At 38.2% G+C, this 20,517-nt stretch overlaps 1 protein-coding gene across 1 annotated transcript in view; it reads right to left on the bottom strand.

Moving 5' to 3' along the window:
* Positions 1-20,517, bottom strand: part of DGKH (diacylglycerol kinase eta) — a 161,275-nt gene that overhangs the window by 50,933 nt on the left and 89,825 nt on the right. The window contains exons 5-9 of the mRNA XM_066176230.1: positions 9,960-10,064; positions 9,493-9,625; positions 2,827-2,933; positions 1,590-1,715; positions 328-430 (exon numbers count right to left, since the gene is read on the bottom strand). Of these exons, the coding sequence (XP_066032327.1) occupies positions 328-430; positions 1,590-1,715; positions 2,827-2,933; positions 9,493-9,625; positions 9,960-10,064 (574 nt within the window). The remainder of the gene's footprint in view (positions 1-327; positions 431-1,589; positions 1,716-2,826; positions 2,934-9,492; positions 9,626-9,959; positions 10,065-20,517) is intronic.

Below are 20,517 nucleotides of genomic sequence, written 5' to 3' on the forward strand. Positions count from 1 at the left end.
ATTATGCAAAATTTGAGAACTCACAGAAGGAGTGGTATATGCCAGGAAGGCATCAGCCCACTTCATCTGAGAACTCTGCACATTCACTTGAAATGTTTCTAAGGGTCATAAGCAAAATGGAAGAAAATTTCTGCTGGGGCAACTAAAAAAAAATATGACAGTTGAATAATTCTCTAAAAACCTACACAGCAAATTATACTTTTCTCTAAATTTGCAGACTGCATTCACCTGCTAAGCAGAAGGATTTTAGCCTTGTTTATTAGCATGGATCTCAACAGGGACTGGAAGTCCAGAGGTACCACTGAACCACACTACAGTACTACGTACCATCAGAGTCTATACTGTTTAGTGCTGTTGGAGGGATGATCGATACCTTACACTGGCCAAGTGGACATTTGCGAGGGTACAGATCTTTACAGGCCGTGTGAACCTACAAAAGAAACAAAAAAATATTTGCCTTCAGTGGAATTTTGAGGTGAAGATACAACAGACACTATGTTATCTATGAAACAAAAATGGACTCACATATAACATTTAGGTGTAGAGGGAAAAGGAGCGAGACTAGGAAAAAAAACCCCAAATGTTCAACCACAGAGCCTTGTTACTAATTCAACAAAACATTATTTTGGAGAACTTCATCTTCAGCTACCTCCACAGCAGATAAGAATCATCCTTTCAAGGGAATCACTTGCCCCCATCCACAAGGAAGGAAGAAATAAGCTCCCAGCATCTATGCTGGTGGCAGCAGACAAAACAATAGCTCTGTATCTGCCTGGTCCACTGGAACCATTCTGGAAGACATATCTGCATTAAAGCTGGCACACCTACTAAGCCAGACCCATCTCCCAAAGTTGGGTCCCATAGACTCCATATTGTACAGGTCTCCTCCACAGGTATTGGAAGGAGAGGCACATGGAGAGGTGGCTGCATTTCACCTAAGTTTCAAGTCACCTCCAGAGATGCCAATCATTTCCTACTGCTCACACACAGAGCCTTGAAGTTCAACAATACACCAGAACCTTCAACAATAAATAAACTGCTGACTTGCATAAGAAACCCATCTTTTTAGACAAGTTGATAAAATTAAGAGAAAACTATGTATTAGGGAAACAGCAGTAGTGAGTTAGAGAATTTCAATCAGCAACCTACAGATTGCCCTGAAGAAAAGAAAGGCAAGATTTTGCAGTAATAATTATGTTACTACATTAATATTAATAAATATTAATGTAACATATTACTAAAATATTAATATAGTAAGAACTACAATAAAAATACAAGAAAGTAACATACGATTATTAGGCATTAGGAACAGGCACCTGAACATTCAGTTAACAGCTAGAAGAAAGCAGAGAAAACACATTGGATGACAACGCCTATTAAAGAAAAGCTGCATCTGTGGGTGTATTAAAAATTAACTGTGCAAGTAGGACAGTCATCAGAAATTCTGAATGCTAGAGAGACCTGAGTTTGCAGAAGCTGCCTGCTCCTACTTAATCCAAAAGCAGGCTGTGAAATGACAAAACAAAAATAATGGCAAGCAATAAAGCTGTCAAGCTGAGAGATGCTTGGATGTGGTTCAGCATACCTACCATAGCTTTACACCAAAGGCACTTCCAATCTTGCAGGCGTAGGACACTGCCACAGGTCTTGTCGCAGACTGCGCATTTGGCACTGACAGGCAGGTTTCCCTCTAACCACTGGTGAGGCATAGCTATCTGTGGAGAAGGAGTCATTAGAGTTCAATACCCAGAAAGAGAAATTAAAGGCTTTTGTCTCTCAAATATAGGTGGATTAAAACTATTTCTCACAGCTGTACCCTTTAATCAAAGAAGCAGGTATGCTGGTGAGCTGAGATAAGGGACACTGATGCTCAGAAGGCAACAGCAATGAATTGACTACTCTGGTGTTCCACACGCTAGGCAGAAAACATGACTCCTAAAGAAGGGAGACATGTCTCACTCATGGGAGCAACTCACCATAACACAAGGGTTAAGTCTGGTTAAGTCCAGAGACTCCATCATACAAACAAGTTCCCACTCGGCTATGCTGACTACATGACATAAACCAATTAAAAATGCCTAAAATTCATAAGAATAGGCAGGACAGCAGAATTCCTCTGTTACTTCACTTACCCACTCACCATGGCTGGTAAGTCACAGCTCTATAAAGCAGTCCCAAATGCAGTGCAAAGCTTTACTCAGTGCACTCTTTGTCCCATTAATACCATAGGCTACTCAGGACACTCAGGTGTTCAACTTAGTACCAGCCTTCTAGGAAGAGGCTTCACACCAGTGGTTCATACACAGCTGTGTTTGTAAAAATTGTCCATTGATCACAATCAACCTCTCGAAAGCTTTTGTTGTTTCTCCTGCTAATTCTAAAATTCCTGCTTTCATCAGCAAAAACCCCTCCCAATTCACTGAATTCCAAACAGGCCTCCTGGGGAACTGCTCCAGGTAAAGAGGACAAAAAATAGATTGCCCAAATAGCATGGTAACTGTAAAATACCACCTTTGCTTAAGAGCAGTAGGAACTTCTGAGAGCAATTCTCCAGCAGCAGAGTTTTTTCGCATGTGGCCTTTAAAACCTTGCAATATATCTGCAGTCTAGTGCCCACAGTTGCTAGACTTGTGAGATAGGAATGCAACTTTTGTTTTAAAAACCATGTTGAACTTTGAACAGTGTTCAGGAAAATAGCTATCTACCACTAACTTCAATGGGTAGCATGGCAATATTTCTGTGGCTGGGCTTCCCTCCCGCTCCTGCCCCCTCCCCCAAAGAAGAAACAGCTTTGGAAAAAATATTGTAAATGTGAATAATACTTACACCATCTTCATCTTCGATGATGTCTTTTCCAATTGAGGCTAATGTAGTCCATTTGCAGTTATTTGTTGCTCGGACAGCACATCTTTTATGTGCTTTAAACTTACACACTGCAAGACACAGATAAATAAACATATATATTCTGTGTTATTTGCTGTATTTCAGTGATACACACCTTCTAAAAATTTAAACACAGATATCCCATAAAAAAGCCAAGTGCATGTCACTTAGTGTTGCACACGACACAAAACAACTAATAGAAAATTCAGTTCGTAATCACTCCAGCTTTAACTCTCTAAACCGGGTTAAACTGCTTAGCTGTAGCCCATGCTAAGTGCCCTGAAATCCACACCAGTCCCCATTTTTTCAGATGCAAGGTACAATATATCTTAAAGTATGGGTTTGCCTTTTCCATTCCTCTGGTAACATGACTCAGATATCTGACTTAAATTTGCAGAAAGTCACAGGAGAGTGTTTTACAAAAGTATTTTGAATCAGGAGCTCTGTTTCTTTGCTCAAAAGATGCCTTTGAGACACCATGCTGGGCCTATTTTTCTCAGAACATGAGAAAGTGAAGGGTTTACATGGTGATATTTTAATTCAGGATACTGGGAATTATGAAATTTTCCAAGAGCCTATATCAAATCAGGAAGAACCTTACTTTCTACTGCACTCTTTATTAAAAGTCTGCTAATTGGAATACCCAGCACAACTGTGTAGTAGGCAGACATTCTGACAACCTAATAACTATTTGAATTTTGTTCAACTCAATTAATATGCCCAGCTAATGATACCATATGAGACTAAACAGACTGACGCACCCAACTGTGGGTATCTCTTCTACTGGAAGTGCATGATGTAATTCTATTTCGAGTGCATTATATAAATTATTTTGGCAATGACCATTAAAAGTTTATGAGAACTAGCCAGCAGATCAGAAGTAGTAGTCTCTTTTCAAACAAATATTTGACAGGAAATTATCAAGGCTTTGGCCCATTGCTTATCTACCATTAAAAAACATTAAGCCATGGTACAAAATATCTTCTGAATAATAAATTTTCCATTTTAATTCCACTGATCCCTTGCCAGATCAATTTTTAAAGTGAATTGAGACTGTGTAAGCAACATCTGAGTTTGAAAGCAATCCTCACTGTTCTGGGAGATGTGTGAAAGTGCTCAGCTCTTTCTTACTTTCTAGAAAGAAAGAGGATGAAAGAAAACAAAGAAGTTTCATTGCTTTTACAGTACCTCCCCCAGTCATTTCAAAAAGCAGCATTCATGTATTCATAGAATTATTTGGGTTGAAAGAGACATTAAAAGATCATTTAGTTCCAACCCCCTGTGCTGTGGACTGGGACATCTTTTACTAGACCAGGTTGCTCAGAGCTCCATCCAGCCTGGCCTTGAACACTGCCATGGATGGGGTGTTCATGACTTCTCTGGGAAACCAGTGTCTCATCATTGTCACAGTAAAGAATTTTTTCCTAATATCTAATCTCAACCTACTCTCAGTTTGAAGCCATTTCCCCTTGTCCTGTCCCTACATGCCATTGTAAAAAGTCTCTCTCCATCTTTCCTGCAGGCTCCCTCCAGGTACTGGAGAGGGCTGCAATTATATCACCCCAAAGCCTTCTCTTTTCCAGGCTGAGCAATACCAACTCTCTCAGCCTTTCCTCACTGGAGAGGTGCTCCAGCCCTCTGATCATCTCCATAATATTCCTATGGTCTCCCTCAAATAGGTCAGTGGCCCCCAACCTAAGAAGGGCATGGACCTGTTGGCGCAAGACCAACACAGATTCAAAGTGTGAAAATACCCCATAACTGTCAACGAACATGGTAAGACTCACTTTTTCTAAACAGCTCAGCATCACATTGTGTGTTTCCCAACCTAAGCTGGTTCCAAGGAGCTAATGAAGCCAGCTCTCACAGAAGCACAGAAATAAAGGCTGTATTTTCAAGTGATGAACCATGAGCAATTTTCACCATTTGAATGTTTCAGAGAAGATATGCCGCTGAATTCAGCTCCCTACTCATAAATGAAAAGCACTTGCTTTGCCACACAGCTCAAAATACAACAAATCAGGGATGAGGGGGAAGAGAAAATTACAAATTACAAAATAATAAAATGTTCAAATCCTACTGAGCTATGATTGAACTTGATCTTAGGAACCCTGTATTCAGCCTCTTTCTCGACAAAGCAAGGACAAAGCAATCCCAGACTCTGAAGAGTTGCAGCAAGCCACACAATAGATGGCAAGTGACAGGTAACGTTTGCTTTGTAAGTACTGTAAATAACCTAACAGCCAAATCTCAGATCAGACTCTTGGTCACCTCCTGAAACTTCAGTATCATGAAACAACAATTTCTGTTAGTCTGAACATTAAATATTACAACAACAATAACCTTAACAGATATATATCTTCGCTTGCAAGCAAAGAAAGGAAAATTTTAAGTCAAACCTAAAGATTAGTTACCACTATAACCTAACTTCTTTTGTCTCAGATTACACTGAATCCCATTCATGAATCAGACTAATATCTGAAATCTTTCGGAAAACATGCAGACATATGGCTAGACATCCACTGCCATTATTTCGCCAATGAAAGCTAAAATACAAGAAAAGTTAAGTTACTCAGGAAACTTAACACTGCAATATAGTTTCTGAATGCAGGTGTGCGGTCATTGGTTGTATGACCACACACTTTCAGAGAACAGGACCCTCAGTCACTGCAAGTAACGGATGGCTCTCGGTAAGTATGGGTTTGTGCCATACTCTGCTTCATAATAATTTTCAACAGGTATCTGCCTTACTGACTGAAAGCTAATGTAATACTGCTTTTTAACCATCAATATTAATTTCTTCCTGGCCTTTTAAAATAATTATTAGTATTCCTATTGCTGTTGTTGTGCTCAGTAATACTACTACTACAATTAAGACTTTTTTTCAATACTCTTTATCTTCAAAGCATCAGGGACATCAGAACAGCTTCAACTGATTTTTGCAGTAATAGAAAACAGCATTTCTGTGATACAGGTTGCAGGTTATAAACAATGCACAACTACTGATTTGATCAAAAATCTTATTTAAATGTTTTACCCAGCATCACAGAAGGGTACATGTGATGTAAAGTCACAGAACAGTTTTCTACTATTCCTTCATTCATTAACAACAAACATCCCTTCTCCCTCTTGCTGCTTCATTCACTATTCTCTCTCCAGACTGTGCAGAAAATGTGGCAAAAGCATCAGACAATGACTATGCAAGTACAATTCCCTGGGCAATGGGTAAGAACAACAGGGTTTTGTGGGCAAAACCCCACAATCATAATGGAGAAAGACAAAGTGCACAAAGTGCATTTGCAGAAGTAATTTAATCCCAGTATTTTGTTACTGATTGACTTCATCAGCCTAAAGTGTTCTTATAACATTGTGTGATTTGTCACAGGAGAATGCAGTTTAAGAGACAGGTTTCTCCCACTTATTAGCTATATTTGATATTCAACAATCAAGATTCTGTCATGATAAACAAAATGCTACAGCAAAAAATAAATTTCTGAGAATAATCATGAAGGCAGTGTTCCACTGGCAATGACTTAGATAGAAATGCAATATTGGTACAGAGTAACTGAGGTTGCAGAGCTCTGGAAGAGTTTCTGTAGATAATGATACATCACTCTTGAAGCTTCTTTGCCTAAACATTCCATATTGAAGCTAAACCCTGAGGAGCATAGAAACCAAAACCGTGGAATAATTTCTAAAGCAAGGTACAGAAATCATAATTACTCCACCCTAGTAAAGACTGGATGAACATCGCAGAGATCAGTCTTTTAGCTAGAGCAACACAAGGCACAAGACAACATTGGGAAAGTAGATTATCTTTTGAGAAGACACAAAAGAAAGAACCTGTGGGAAGAACACCATTGCATCTCAAAGGAGAGTCTGATTAATTTTTTTAGAAGTCAATTGTTTGTTGAGCAATAGCAAGAATGAAGCCTGGTTTGTTATAACTTACATCTTCAGATTGATATACATATCAATTCTTCGACCTCTAAAAAGGTGCAAGTTCACACTAGTCTTTTACCTAGCAAAGGCATTAACCTATCATCTTTTTCTACACTGGTTTCCATAAGACTAACAGTATCTTCAGGGTGGTCAGCAATTAATTTGGCCAACCTTTGCCAAAGGCTGCTGAGATGGAAGGTGCCCTGAAAAAAAGAGTCACCCATTATCTCCAACAGAAATGTGGCTTGATTTATGGTCAGACTTAAAAAAACCAGCTGTGCAGGGCTGTTGGAAAAAAGCAATTTTAAGAGGATAAAATATTACAGGACAACTAAACTATCAAAAGCTGCAAGATGTCAGCAATGGGGTTTCTTTTTACCTATAGTTAAAAGTCAAGAATTAGACCCCAAAGACTCCAAGCTACTTTCAAGACAACATGGTGTGCCAGTAACCCAAACCACTAACAGGAGGAAGAGCTCAATTATCTCTTGAAAGAACCTCTCATGCTTTTCAATACAAGACATAATAGAGTAGCCTGGGATCAATGACCACACAAATAATTGAATTAAGTATAGATATAAATGGATTCCCAGTATAAAGCAGTGCTGGAGGTTTGAGAAGCCAGGCATGAATATTTAAAGAGGTTTTTTTAAATTGCGTAATGGGGAAAAGCAGCACAAAACAAGTCTGGGGAATTTTAAGACTCCAGACTTCCCAGATTGTCCTCTCAAACTGTACAGACTGCTAATACAAGTCAGCTAAAGAAAAAAATAGATTATTAAATGCATTAGAAGTGCACATAGCAAGTATCAAACAAAAATGCAGTTTTTAGATGAAGAAATTAAGGATGATGGGTTTTAACATGTATACATAATTGCAGAGAAAGTATAAAGCATTACAGTAAAAGAGTCGAATGTCAAATGCTTTAAATTAGATATATAACTAAAGATCTTATTTTATTTAAAAAAAAGGAAAACATATTAAATAGGAGCTAAGAAGTAAAAAAAGGTAAACTTATTAATAGACAAAAGAACATCACAGTATCTACATATAAAATATTCCAGGTCATACATGAATATGAAATGTGGAACAGTGAAAGGAAATCCAAATCACTTTCACAAGCTATTTGTAAAAACTGACATCAGGAACGTGGATAATGTAGCATTAGTTTGTTGTAAGTTATACAGAAAGGTGACAAATCTCGAAATTATGGGAACTTCTCTAATGTAAAGTTAATGCCAACACCCTGTATATTAAAAACATACTTAGATGCAAAATTAGACACTGAAAAAACATAAAACAGTGAACTACAGACATTAACATTGATAATCTTACAGTACTAATTCTTGCTAAACAGCCTTTTAAAATAGCTATAATATTAACTTAGGAATGGATAAATTCTCTATGAAAGTCATTCCTTTCCTTTCCCTGAGCAAATATAACTGTATTTGTACATAGAGGCAATAAAATTGCTTTTTATTTTGTTTGCATTACAAAACATTATTTTGTTAAGCAAATGATACTTCCATCTGCCAATATCAGACACTGAGAATACCATAATTGCCTTTAAACTGTCCTAAGGACTTACACACAGTGGAAAACATACACCAGAGAAGGTGGAAGTAACCATGCTATTTCTAATTTCTACAAAATGGGTTTGTCCTGTTCCTTGGCAACTGCACCATTAGGTACATTAAAAGCATGGACAATTCAGGACAGTGGGTTAATGTTTCCTTTGTAAGATTTCCTTAATACATATTACTACCCTCAAGTATTATGATAGCATCAATAACAGAAGTGCATTTGCAGTTGGGTTACAGACATCCAAAGAAATCAAATTATGAATCGTGTAACTGTAACATTTTTCTGGGCAGTCAGCTATTTGAGTAATTAAACATCTCTACCTTTCATATATCTCATAAGGTCACACAGATTCTTTATTTTCTGCCGGCTCCTAACACAAGCAGACTTGTTACCACTTTTCTACAGAACTTGCAAGAAAAAATAAAGAAGCTGTTTCAGGCATATTATAATTATTTGTTCATTAAATATAATTTCTAGATAAATGCTGAAGTGTTAGCCACACTTCCTTTTTCTTTGTGGTGGATTTCCCCTGTTGAACCATCAAATGCAGTCATCTACATCTCTACCCCCTTACAGCATGAGAGAATTTTTAAAGCAGTAAATTAGTGTGTACTGCAGGATCAGGCAGCAGAAATAGAGCAAACAAGAATTGTAGGGGAAGGGTCATAACACTTTGTTCAATGTTAAGAATGTTTTTAGATTCAGGGCAGCAAATACCATCGTGATTTTTTTTTTCTGAGAAATGCTGATTCTGCAAACCAGTAGAACTATTTTGCTCCACATTTTTGATGTGCAAATCAAATAAATCCTATCTTTTCTTGCAAACTCTCCACCCTGGACACTCCAAACTCCTTGCTGCAATAGAAAGAAGTGCTTTATTGAAAAGGGCACCTGGAGCAACAGGAAGGTGAGGCAGATCATTAGCAGTCCCACTGCCCGGAGGAGGGTGACTCTCATGTAGAGATTTCTCCCTTCAGGCTCTTTTGTTACTCATTATTTTCAGGATCATTAATCATACTGAACTTGCAGCCATCTGTCCACACACATAGCATGATAGCCAAGGGGAAGCAAGCATTGTTTTACCTTCACAAGACAGGCCGTGAGAAGTGACTCCAGAGAGGCTCTCTCTGCACACGTTACAGAAGGTAGGTCGGGCGTGGGAGCAGGCGTACCAGTTATGCATCCCTGAGAAATGTTCCACATTAAACTGTGCGGTCTAGTAAAGGAGAAGTTAAGACAAATTTGCAAGTACAGAACACAGCTACAGTGACTGACATTACGCACGGTTCCATATTACAGGGGATGACAGTGAAATGCTCACCAGAAGGATTTTCCAAAGGGTATTTATTTAGCCTGCTCTCCCTCCAAAATTCTAAACCAAAGTGTGATAATAAGCTCTCACTTTGCTAGTGAAGTTCTTAACATGAAGCTTTACTCTGACACTTTCCACACTAAGGAGGGTGAATACTCCAGTTCTGTGTCCTGTAGCTTGATCTGTTGAGCTAGAAACCTGTTGGTGCTAGGTTGCACCAAGAGGGATGTCAGCTTACCTCATAGTGTTCTCTGGACTGAACGGACTTCAGAGAGCTTATCCAGTCCTCCATTTCTTTTCTGTTCTCTGCGCACAATATTAGCCTCCTAAATGGAGTGATTATCTGAAAAAGATAACACATCCTGATTAATCCAGATAGTAAAAATCATGATAGACTATGATATTTAATGTACTCTTCCCCATGAGATGATGCAAAAAGATGACACACCCTACAAGGCAAGATACTAGACACTTAAAAATATTTTCTTTAATGCACTACCAACAACAGAAGAGTTTGCTTTTCCTTGTACAGTTCCCAAGATCCAAATCATGCTTTGGTACAGGACTCTGGAATCTACACTGATCATTACCCCTTCTCAGCACTTTGTCTATGCACTGAGATTTAAATGCTCAAATGGCAGGCACTGAAATGCTAACACAATCATTCTGGAAATTACTAATTGACTGAGACTGCAATCCTATTTCATAACTGCATCATAGCAACTGCAAAGTTCATTCCAATTGCTAGAGACAAAAACATATCCAAATCAAAAGCCTGGAAGTCTTAACGACAAAAGCTGTCATGATATTTCACTATCTTGCATATTGATAATATATTTACACAAATTTATACACACAAAAATTTAAAACAGCACTTTTTATATCCAACTGTATCAGCTCAGTATAAGAACACATACAAATCTTTATAAAAAGGCACAGAGAACAAAAGCAAACAGTTGAAATCATATCCTACTAGGACAATTGAATGAATTCCTGGAACAAGTTGAAGCTGGGAATTTTTCAGTGGTCTGGAGTTGGAGTCTAGAAATCTGAAAACACTGTACCAAGGAGGTTCAGAGTACAAGCTGCTCTCCCCTCTCACTAAACAGTAGAAAAATAATCAAAATAACAGGAAGGCAGCAGAAACTATCAGCTAACTCCCACTGAAATTATTTTGAGCACTGCATTAAAATAGAGAAAGCAGTTACTTAAATGGCAAAGAATTTAAAACAAGTACAAGAAAATAAGGAAAGTTGTTTGTTTTGTTGTAGAAAGTCTGAAAAATAAAATTAAATCCTTTATCAGTATTATGCATTTTTAACCTATTGCATAGTATGTACCACCAGCACTTGCAAATTACTTAAATGAAACAGAGAAAGGAGCACCAAAAAATGGTAATTCTGAGTATTCTTTTAAATACTACAAGCTAGACATTACAACATTCGCACAATATTAGTAAATACACATCTACAGCTGCAGTTACTTACCCAATCCCTGTCGTAAATTGTCTCTAGCCTTGATTTGTCCTATCCACTCCTTCATTAAACTGAGCTGCACTTTAACATATCTCAGAGGCGACGTAACTGAAGTGCAGCAGGCTGCAAGTCACATGGAGGGGAGGCAGAAACCCTTTGGGCTTGCCTTTTTTTTTTTTTTTTTTATTAATGTACGCACTTCACATGGAAGGGAATAGTTTCTTTGTTTCCTGCTTCCTTCAATCTCACTTAAGCTATTCAATAAGGTTTATTAGTAGCTCTCCATGACTTTTCCTAAAGAACAGTTTATGCAAAGAGCAATGCTTCTCTCATTAGTTTGGAGCCAAGCAGACACTTTATTACTTCAAAATGTTTTTCTAGGCCAGGTCATCCAATGAAGCCAAAAAAAGTCATTAAATCATAATATAACCCTAGTTCCAACAACAATCAGCATTCTGCTGAAATTTCCAGGTTTCGGTGGACATAGAAGTCCTATTTGGGCAAACCCACGGATTATTTTCTATTATATAGTATGAGATTATAATACAGATTAAATAATGATAAATCCACTCAAGACTCGGCATGTTACGTCCATCCTCCTGCCACAGTTACTACTGATTCTAACCAGTAACCATATGTTGTGCAATGCCATTAAGCAACAACAGCTCCATTTATTGCTGAAAATCCTGACTAAACTTGATTTTTTCAAGCAATATTTATACATATTACTCCTGTCTTCAATACTACTGGTCACAGAAATCCACTGTGCATCCCTCCACCCTCCCTCGCCAAAATTGAGGACCTGGTTCAGTTGCTCACACCCAGTTACCTACTGCCAGTGGGGACACACTATGGTATCCAGATTTTGGCAGGGGAGGGTAAGTGTGACAGAGGACCAGGACAGTAGCTATAAATAACCAAGGCGGGACACCAGACTTCATCTCAAAAGGCACTGCACACCCATTTATTGGCAATCAAATCACATCCCCAAACACTGCTAACCAATGCATGTAAACATACCAGAAATTTGTATATTCCAGCTTCTTACTAAAATCAGATGGCAAAAAACTTAATAAGGTTCACAGCATTGCAACAGTCTAACAACTCAATAGGCTACTGTCAATCACATGAATATAGGATCAATTATAATTAGTGCTACAAAAATAAAGTGGGAAGTTGGAAGACATACTTATTTGTAAATATAATTAAAGTACATATTCTTTTTGATTTACATATTTGCAACAACAAACTTCAAGAGGGTACCTGGTAACATGAAAAAAGAAAAAATGCATTATATGAAAGAAGTATCAACAATGCTTGGAATTTTTCAAATAAAATAAAATAAAATAAAATAAAATAAAATAAAATAAAATAGGAACTAGGAAGCCCATGTAGCTTCTCATCTATTTCAGTCTACAAAATCATAGAGAAAATATACTCTCTTTTTTTTTTTTCTTTTTTTTAGATATTTCATGTAGTATAAGAACTCAGGGAACCAAGGGAACTTGTTTGTTAGCAAACAACAAGAAGTGTTTTTCCCTAAATGCAAAGCATTCTTTAGACTTGAAAAGTATTCCCAAAGGATGCTGAGGAGATGAAAACTAAAAATGTCCAAAAAGACATTTGAAAAATACATCACAAATAAATGCATCATACACTATAAAAGACAATATCTGAAATCTTGAACTTATCAGGCCCTCAAAAATCCAACAATGAGTCAATGTTGGGAAGTGACTCAACGGTAAGAATCACTGTATATGCTCTGTTGTTTCTACTTCATTCTTCAGCATCTGCTACTATTATTGTTATACTTTGATTCAACATGGATTATGAGCTTTACATGAACTCAGTATAGCTTTCCTTGTTTATTCTAAATTGAGATTGACTTCCTAAACCTTCTAATTTGCATTTATACAGATGGCATGCTTTCTTCTGAATGCTTACACAATGCTATGATTTAACTAAGTGGGATGTTTCAAGTTCATTCACTAAAGACAGCTGAACCTCTATACAGACATAATCAAAATTAAATGGATGTAATTGACCTAAAAACAGTTTTCCTGCCATGTAAATTTGAATTTAACTAGTAATATTATCTCATTGCATGTATTCATATTCAGAGTCACATATATTCTCTTGTACTGACCCAAGTCAGCATCTTTTCTTCAACTGCATATTACCTTTTTGATCTTCGCTGCTCCAAATATTACAAATATTACTATTTGTATATCACTCTGAATATGCTGAACTCTTGACAGACAAGAAGAAAGAAAGAAAGAAAGAAAGAAAGAAAGAAAGAAAGAAAGAAAGAAAGAAAGAAAGAAAGAAAGAAAGAAAGAAAGAAAGAAAGAAAGAAAGAAAGAAAGAAAGAAAGAAAGAAAGAAAGAGAAAGAGAGAAAGAGAGAGAGAAAGAGAGAGAGAGAGAGAAAGAGAGAGAAAGAGAGAGAGAGAGAAAGAAAGAGAGAAAGAGAGAAAGAGAGAAAGGTACCATAAGGATAAGAAAACTCTTAAGTCTTGAAGGAACTCAGGTGCTAACAGTTCTCATGCTGACAAAGCAGGAAACAAATCACAAAAGATGAAGACAGTCAAAAGGTCTTAAAAAATAAATAAGACTATGTTCCTTTGAAAATTTTCACCATTGTCAAGTAGCCAGGAAGTCACTGCTGATGTTGGAGGAGACGTACCAAGAACAGATATTGCAGTATTATGGAAAGCAATAAAATAGAGGTAGTTGGAATAAAAAACACTTTTAATGCAGTAGGTATTGGGAAAGAGTGAGCATATACAGTCTTAAAAGTTGAAGACAACCAACACAAACACTGTTCACTCTGCTACCACACAGGTCTTGCCTTAAATTGGGATTTTCACACAAATATTATGATAATTTGGCTTCTAAAAATAAACATATACTCATATATATGTGTACATACACATCTTGAAATTACTTGGATGACGTTTCTACGGTCAAGTTTGGGGCCACTACTGCAACTTTTCTTTTAGACAACACTTACTAGGAACAAGCTTAACATCTTGAAAGGAAATAAAATTGCCATCAAATTCAGAGTAAATTTGAAAGTCCTTTCTTCTTTCGGTGGGAATAACCTAACCGGTAACATTCTATACACCTTCAGCCCAATGGGTTTAGACTTACAATCTATAAAATAAAATCCCAGAGAGTTTGATTAAAGCCTGTTGCCTAATTTTTAATCTATTTATTTACTATCAGAAATACATAAGAAAATACTGTTCCCAAAGCTTGATGGCTCTGTTTCTGACTTCTTTTACTAATTCAAAATGCAGACACAGTGTTTTCTAATCAAGAGAACAGTGCTCTATATCTAAGTAGCAACAAAGCAGCTATTGTAAAGCATTCTGCTTCCTGCAACATGATATTTGCATTAAGGCACCTTCTGCCACTTTGAACTATTATCAGGCATTACACTAATAGCACTTGAATTAAATTACTAATGTAGAAATATCACTTAGAATCAAAATGGGTGGGGAAATAGTTTTCCTGTTCTCTGGACAGATACTTTTAATATATCTTTCTGGAAATAATGAAGAGAGGATGACACAGAGAGAGCACCCCAACCCTCTTCTTAGGGACCATATTCAATGCCTGGGCCAGGAGTGTAACATTAAATGGTTCCTAACTTCTTTGTGCTTATGGATGTTGGTGAGTCAGTACAGGAAAATACTAGGATAATATGGTCTGCTTCCCCTGCTTTTTGTCTGCCCCTTGCTTTCCCTGTCCTGGTGCAGGTGGGTCTGTATGAGTGTGGCAGGTGAATGCACCTCCATCAATGGTGGAAGTACACTGCTGGGGTCATTGATGCTCCCACACCTTCCAGAATTTGTCTGCAAAAATCAAAGTGCTAACAGATGGACATCTCTCCAGAGTATTCATAATTTCTTGATTTCTGGATACTTATAAGAGTATTGCACTGTCAAAGGTGTAGTTAGTTAGTACTTTATGGCAAATTGTCACTGCTATTTTTCATGATGAGTCAAGCCAGGCAAAAGTATAAATTACAAAGACAAGGGAGGAGTTAAAAGCAAGGTGGGTAATAAATGGTTATTATATTTGCCTGAGTACAATACAGAATTTATAATCAGAACAATTAGCTCTGTCTTCTCCACTAAAATGTTGCTTCCCTCTTTTTCGTGGCCTTCTCCTATTTTACTGTGCCCAAGCTCACAAATATTGATGTAATGTGTGGTTTTGGCTCCCACAGTAAAAACTCTTAGGAGGAAAAAGAAATGGGTTAGTCCCACACAGCCTCTCCTGCACCAGTACAACACCAGAACAAGTGAACTTAGCTAAAAGACAGGACAAAAATGTTTACAGCATTGAAAAAGGTAAAGGGGCTTCATTCTGCAGCAGAATCCAGCCTGAGTAATTTAGGTGGCTTATCTTACACCACACTGAACAAAAATGAAGGAGCATCTCACAGAATACAACCAGGCACATGGACAAAAAACCAGTTGGGAATAGTCAGCACGGATTCATTCACCAAGGGGAAGCCATGTTCGATCAACCTGTGATGAAAGGACTGGCCTGGTAGATGAGAAGACAAAGGTGGATACCGTTCACCTTGCCTTCAGTAAGGCTTTCAACACTATCCCTTTAAGATCCTCTTAGAGAAGCTGATGAAATATAGGCTGGACAAGTAGACTGTGAGGTGTGTTGAAAACTGGTTACATGGCCAGGCTCTAAAGGTGGTGGTCAGCAGCACAGAGCACGGCTGGAGGCCAGTAATTAGCAGGTAACATGGGACAATACTGTTTAACAGGCCTGTCTAACATCTTCATTAATGATCTGGATGATGTGGTAGAGTATATCCTCTGCAGGTTTACTGAAGACAGAAAACTGGAAAGGAGTGGCTGATACACCCAAGGATCACACTGCCATACAGAGGGACTTCAACAGGCTAGAGAAATGAGCTGGCAGTAACTCATTAAGTTCAACAAGAAGTCCCAAATCCTGCACCTGGGAAAGAACAACCCCAGGCTTCAGTGTACCAGCGTACCATCAGGAAAGCAGCTGGAAAGAAAAGGACCTGGGGAACTGTTGCACAACAAATGGAGCATAAGCCAGCTACATGCCCTTGCAGCAAAATAGGCCAGTGGTATCCTAAGCTGCAGGTCCAGAGAGTGAACCTGCCCCTCTACTCAGCCCTGGTGAGGCCTCACCTGGAGTGCTGTGTCCAGTTCTGGGCTGCTCAGTACAAGAGAGACACAGACATACTACAGAGATTCCAGTGAAGGGACTGGAGTATGTGGTACGTGAGGAGAGCCTGAGGGCCCTATAACTGTTTAGCCTGGAGAAGGTTCAGCAGCACCTTATATATGTAAATCCCTGAAAGGAAGAGGACACAGCCAGGCTCTTTGCAGTGGCACCCAGTGAAAAGTTGGAGGTAATGGGCACAAACATGAGAGGCTCTCTGTGAATATCAGGAAACAATATTTCACAGTGAGAGTGACTGAGCACTGGCACCAGTTGCTCAAGGCATTGTGAAGTCTCCACCCTTGGAGATACTAAAAAGCCACCTAGACATGGTCCTGAGCAGCCTGGACTAGGTGGTCCTGCTTCAGCAAAGGGGGTGGACCAGATGACCTTCAAAGCCCACTTCCAACTCACTCCATGATTCCGTGAAAACAGAATGCAGGTAAATCAAGTCATCCAGTTACGTGTCCAGCCTTGAACTGCAAAAGTATCCAGCAAAGGTCGCTTTGTCACAAATCCAGCTCCCCAAACTGACCTCATGTATTCAACGTCAACCAACTGCTAACAGAAAAGCATTATTCCTGCAGAAGTATAACTTTATAAAGAGACAGTTACAAGAAACAGGGTAGGAGAGCTCCATGGATTTGGACAGAAGAATTAGAAATTTATTTTAAATCAGCATTTAAGTACAGCAAAACTAATCAACCATTCTTGTAAATGTAAACTGGAAACTGCTATATATAGTTCAAGGCCTGCACGCTTCTTTAAAGTCTTTACATAAAGACTTGTTAAGCATGTTAGCATTGCGCTGCTGGGTCTTTAACTCTGGTTTCACCAGCTCACTACACATCTATCAGATGGGATGGCTTCTCTGCCTTAAGGAAAACATTCAGTTATATATTTAATGGCACTAGGTGAAAATTAATACAAAGTAAACCAGCAAAGGACTGTTTTTTTTCTGTCTGTAATAACAGATTCCTGTTTAAAAATCATTCAGCTGCCTGAAGCCAGGGATCCTTGTTCACCAGAAACAGGAAATTTTTTCAAAGTTTACACCAGTGACTTTATTTATAAAATTATTTGGTTAACAGGAACTGCAGTGAGGGATACTTTCTGAGGTTTATATAGGCATTTTAACCACTTTTAAAGCATGAGTGGAAAGAAACGTCAGAGAATAAGTTAAGTGTAGAAGTGCAGGAAGAATGAAATCTGCCAGTCCTCAGTGCTTATTCTCCACACATCTCAAATGCTTCACAAGTGAAAAAGGGAAATTTTCTATAAACTATTTTTGAAAAATTTCTGCTAAGCATGAAATGTGTGGAAAACAAGCTCCAGGCAAATGCAACTAAAATCAAAATGTACAATTATAGACCAGAATGTTCACATTCTTAAGTATCCCCTTTTTTCTCTCTGAAAAGTGTTCAGCTTCCTTGTAACAGATCAATCGCAAGCAACTTATCTATTGATTTTTGGCATCACAGCTGAAATGCTTTATTGCTTTATTCATAATGAAACTTAAAGCTTCAACATCTCCAGACACTCTAGGGAAAGGGACAGTGCATCGCATCAAGTCAGAGAAAAGGAGCTTAAAACTTGGAAGTCCCACCCAAAGAGCTCTCAGCTTCATTACATTTTTTTCTCAGTCAGAGGATGGCAGGGGAGAAGGAGGGGAAATGAGCAAGTGCTAAATGGAAGCAAAAACCCTAAATGGATCACAAGCGCACACTAATTGTTTTTGTCTAATTTTTCTTTTCCTAAGCATATTAATTTGCTATTTCAGTTTTTGTCTTATTTCTAATCTGCCTGAATATAGAAAAAAAAAAAATCCCAACCTTGAGCAGAAAATTGAACAAAATGGAATCCAAAGCACTTCCCCTGTCTTTCTGTGGTTTGGGTGTAGCTCAGGCTGGGAGCATCAAAAAGCCTTCATCACCTAGAGGCTAATCACCATCTGTATGAAACAGCAGATGGTTCACAACCAGGGAAAAACTAAATCCATTCCAAGAGTTAGCTACTTGTGCAAAGCTGAGTCACGCTGGTGAAGCTAGCAGAGGAACTTGAGCCATTTCCAGCCATATTCTACCTCCTGGAGACAAGAAGAGGCCCCAGCACCTTTGCAGATGTCACTGCAGCACCTGTCAGCCCTGCTTTACACTGCCAACAGGGCACGGGGAATGTCTGGATATGCCATTACCCCATCTTTAAACAGTGCTCTGCACTGGCCCTTCTGATAATCCCAAGGAAAAAATTTAAAATACAATGCCTCTGCAACTGGAATTTAGCTCACCAGAGGACAGTACTTGAAGCAGACTTCTGCAAATGTGTCTGAACTCCCAGCATCATCAGTATATACTGTTAACAACATCAACATGCAACTGGAATGCACAAGAAATTTCAAAACATACACAAATCCAGGAAATTATTGCAGATCCAAAGGATAAAAAACAGAAACAAACCCATTCCTTTCATGTCCCTGTGGTTTATTAAAGGGAGAAGACAAGTTAGTGTCCCCTCCAAGAGAAGAACAACACAGATTATATATAGACATTTACTCAAAATAGATTTTTACAAAGAAAAAAAATTGTAGATAGCTGTGCTACAGAGTATTCTTACAGAGCAAACCAGAAATCAATCCAGGCTACAAACAAGGCAATGTTTGCTTAGCAATAGCTGAAATCAAGGGAATCCACCTCAAGTTTAGGACTTCGAGGGTGGTTGCTGACTCCACGATCTCAGGAGCCTGCTAACACAGGAGTAGCAGGATGATTTCACCAAATTAGAGTAGAGAAAGACAGTGAAAGAAAAGCAGCAGAAAGACCAGAGAAGACCTGTGTAGCCTTCAGGCAAGCAGTCCTTTGAAAAAAACCAAACCAAACTGAGGTAGAAGAGCATCTGAAAGAGGCTTGAGGCTATCAGTAAAGAAACCATCTCCTGATGTCCACTGAGATGGAACCGCAGTAAATTGGATTTCACAATCATGCAGGACAGCAGCAGAGAAATACCTCCACTAGAATCCATAAGCTTTCTGCACTCAAAGCTCAAGAGCGTAAGCTTTGGGCAAATCAAGAGTCAGTCATAAAACTGAACTGATGTTAGCTTATTTAAATTAAATTTTAAAAAAAGAAGTTTTAGGATAATTATTGCCAACTTTAGGAATATCTCTCTTTGTCTCTAATATTTGAAAAGACTGAATGGAGTGCCCAAACGCAAAGATGAAAGGTTTTAAACTCCTTTGGAAAAGGCTCTTCCCATCTCTTCCTGATGTGGCTTGGGGGAGGTTAAGCAGTTCTCACATTCCCTGAAGTTTTTGTAGTCCCTGAAGAAAAGTCTCAACAACAACTCTGAAAAAATCTCAGTTGCAAGAAAAAAGCAAAATAAGTCTAAGTCCAGAGAAATTAACACTATCTCTGAAACATACTGCAAAACTCTGGCAACACATTCTGCTTTCCAAGCCCAGAGTGAATATTAAAAGTTAGTTCTCTAATATCGATTAGAAGCAGCTAATCGCCATTATGAAAACAGAGATGACTGATGTCAGAGGCAACAGGACTGAAATAAAGTGCTAAAAGCAATATGCCTTTCAGGACTGGTTGCAATATTCAACTTGAAATCCTGACAGATCGCAAGAATTCCAGTACAACTTGGCCACCTCCCATTGAAAACAAGAGGATGCAAAAATGAAAATAATTACTTTATCCTTTAAGCTGGTTCCACTTAAGTCATATGCCAATAAACTTTACATCCTCAACTAAGACATAGCATATGCTACATTCAGAAATATGGACAGGAAATAAGGAAAATCAGAGGTCTGTAAGAAAACAATATAAACCAGAAGAAGACAATATAAATTTCAACCACACTTGAATCACAGTTCCTCCAATAGGATATTTGGTTTCACTAATCTATAGAAAAACCCTAATCAGCATATATGAATATTTTGTTTTTTCAAAATCTATCCAAATATACAGAATACTAAGAAAATCATAGACAACTGCATAAAGATTTTTGTTGTTGTTGTTAAGCCAAATTCCCTACTTTTCAGTCCAAGTGAACTGGTATGTCTGACAAAAAAAATGGAAATCAGAGAAAAAAAT

The sequence above is a fragment of the Chamaea fasciata genome, unplaced genomic scaffold (genome assembly GCF_029207755.1).
Source record: "Chamaea fasciata isolate MVZ Bird 193981 ecotype frontalis unplaced genomic scaffold, bChaFas1.0.hap1 SCAF_2, whole genome shotgun sequence".
Taxonomy (NCBI): domain Eukaryota; kingdom Metazoa; phylum Chordata; class Aves; order Passeriformes; family Sylviidae; genus Chamaea; species Chamaea fasciata.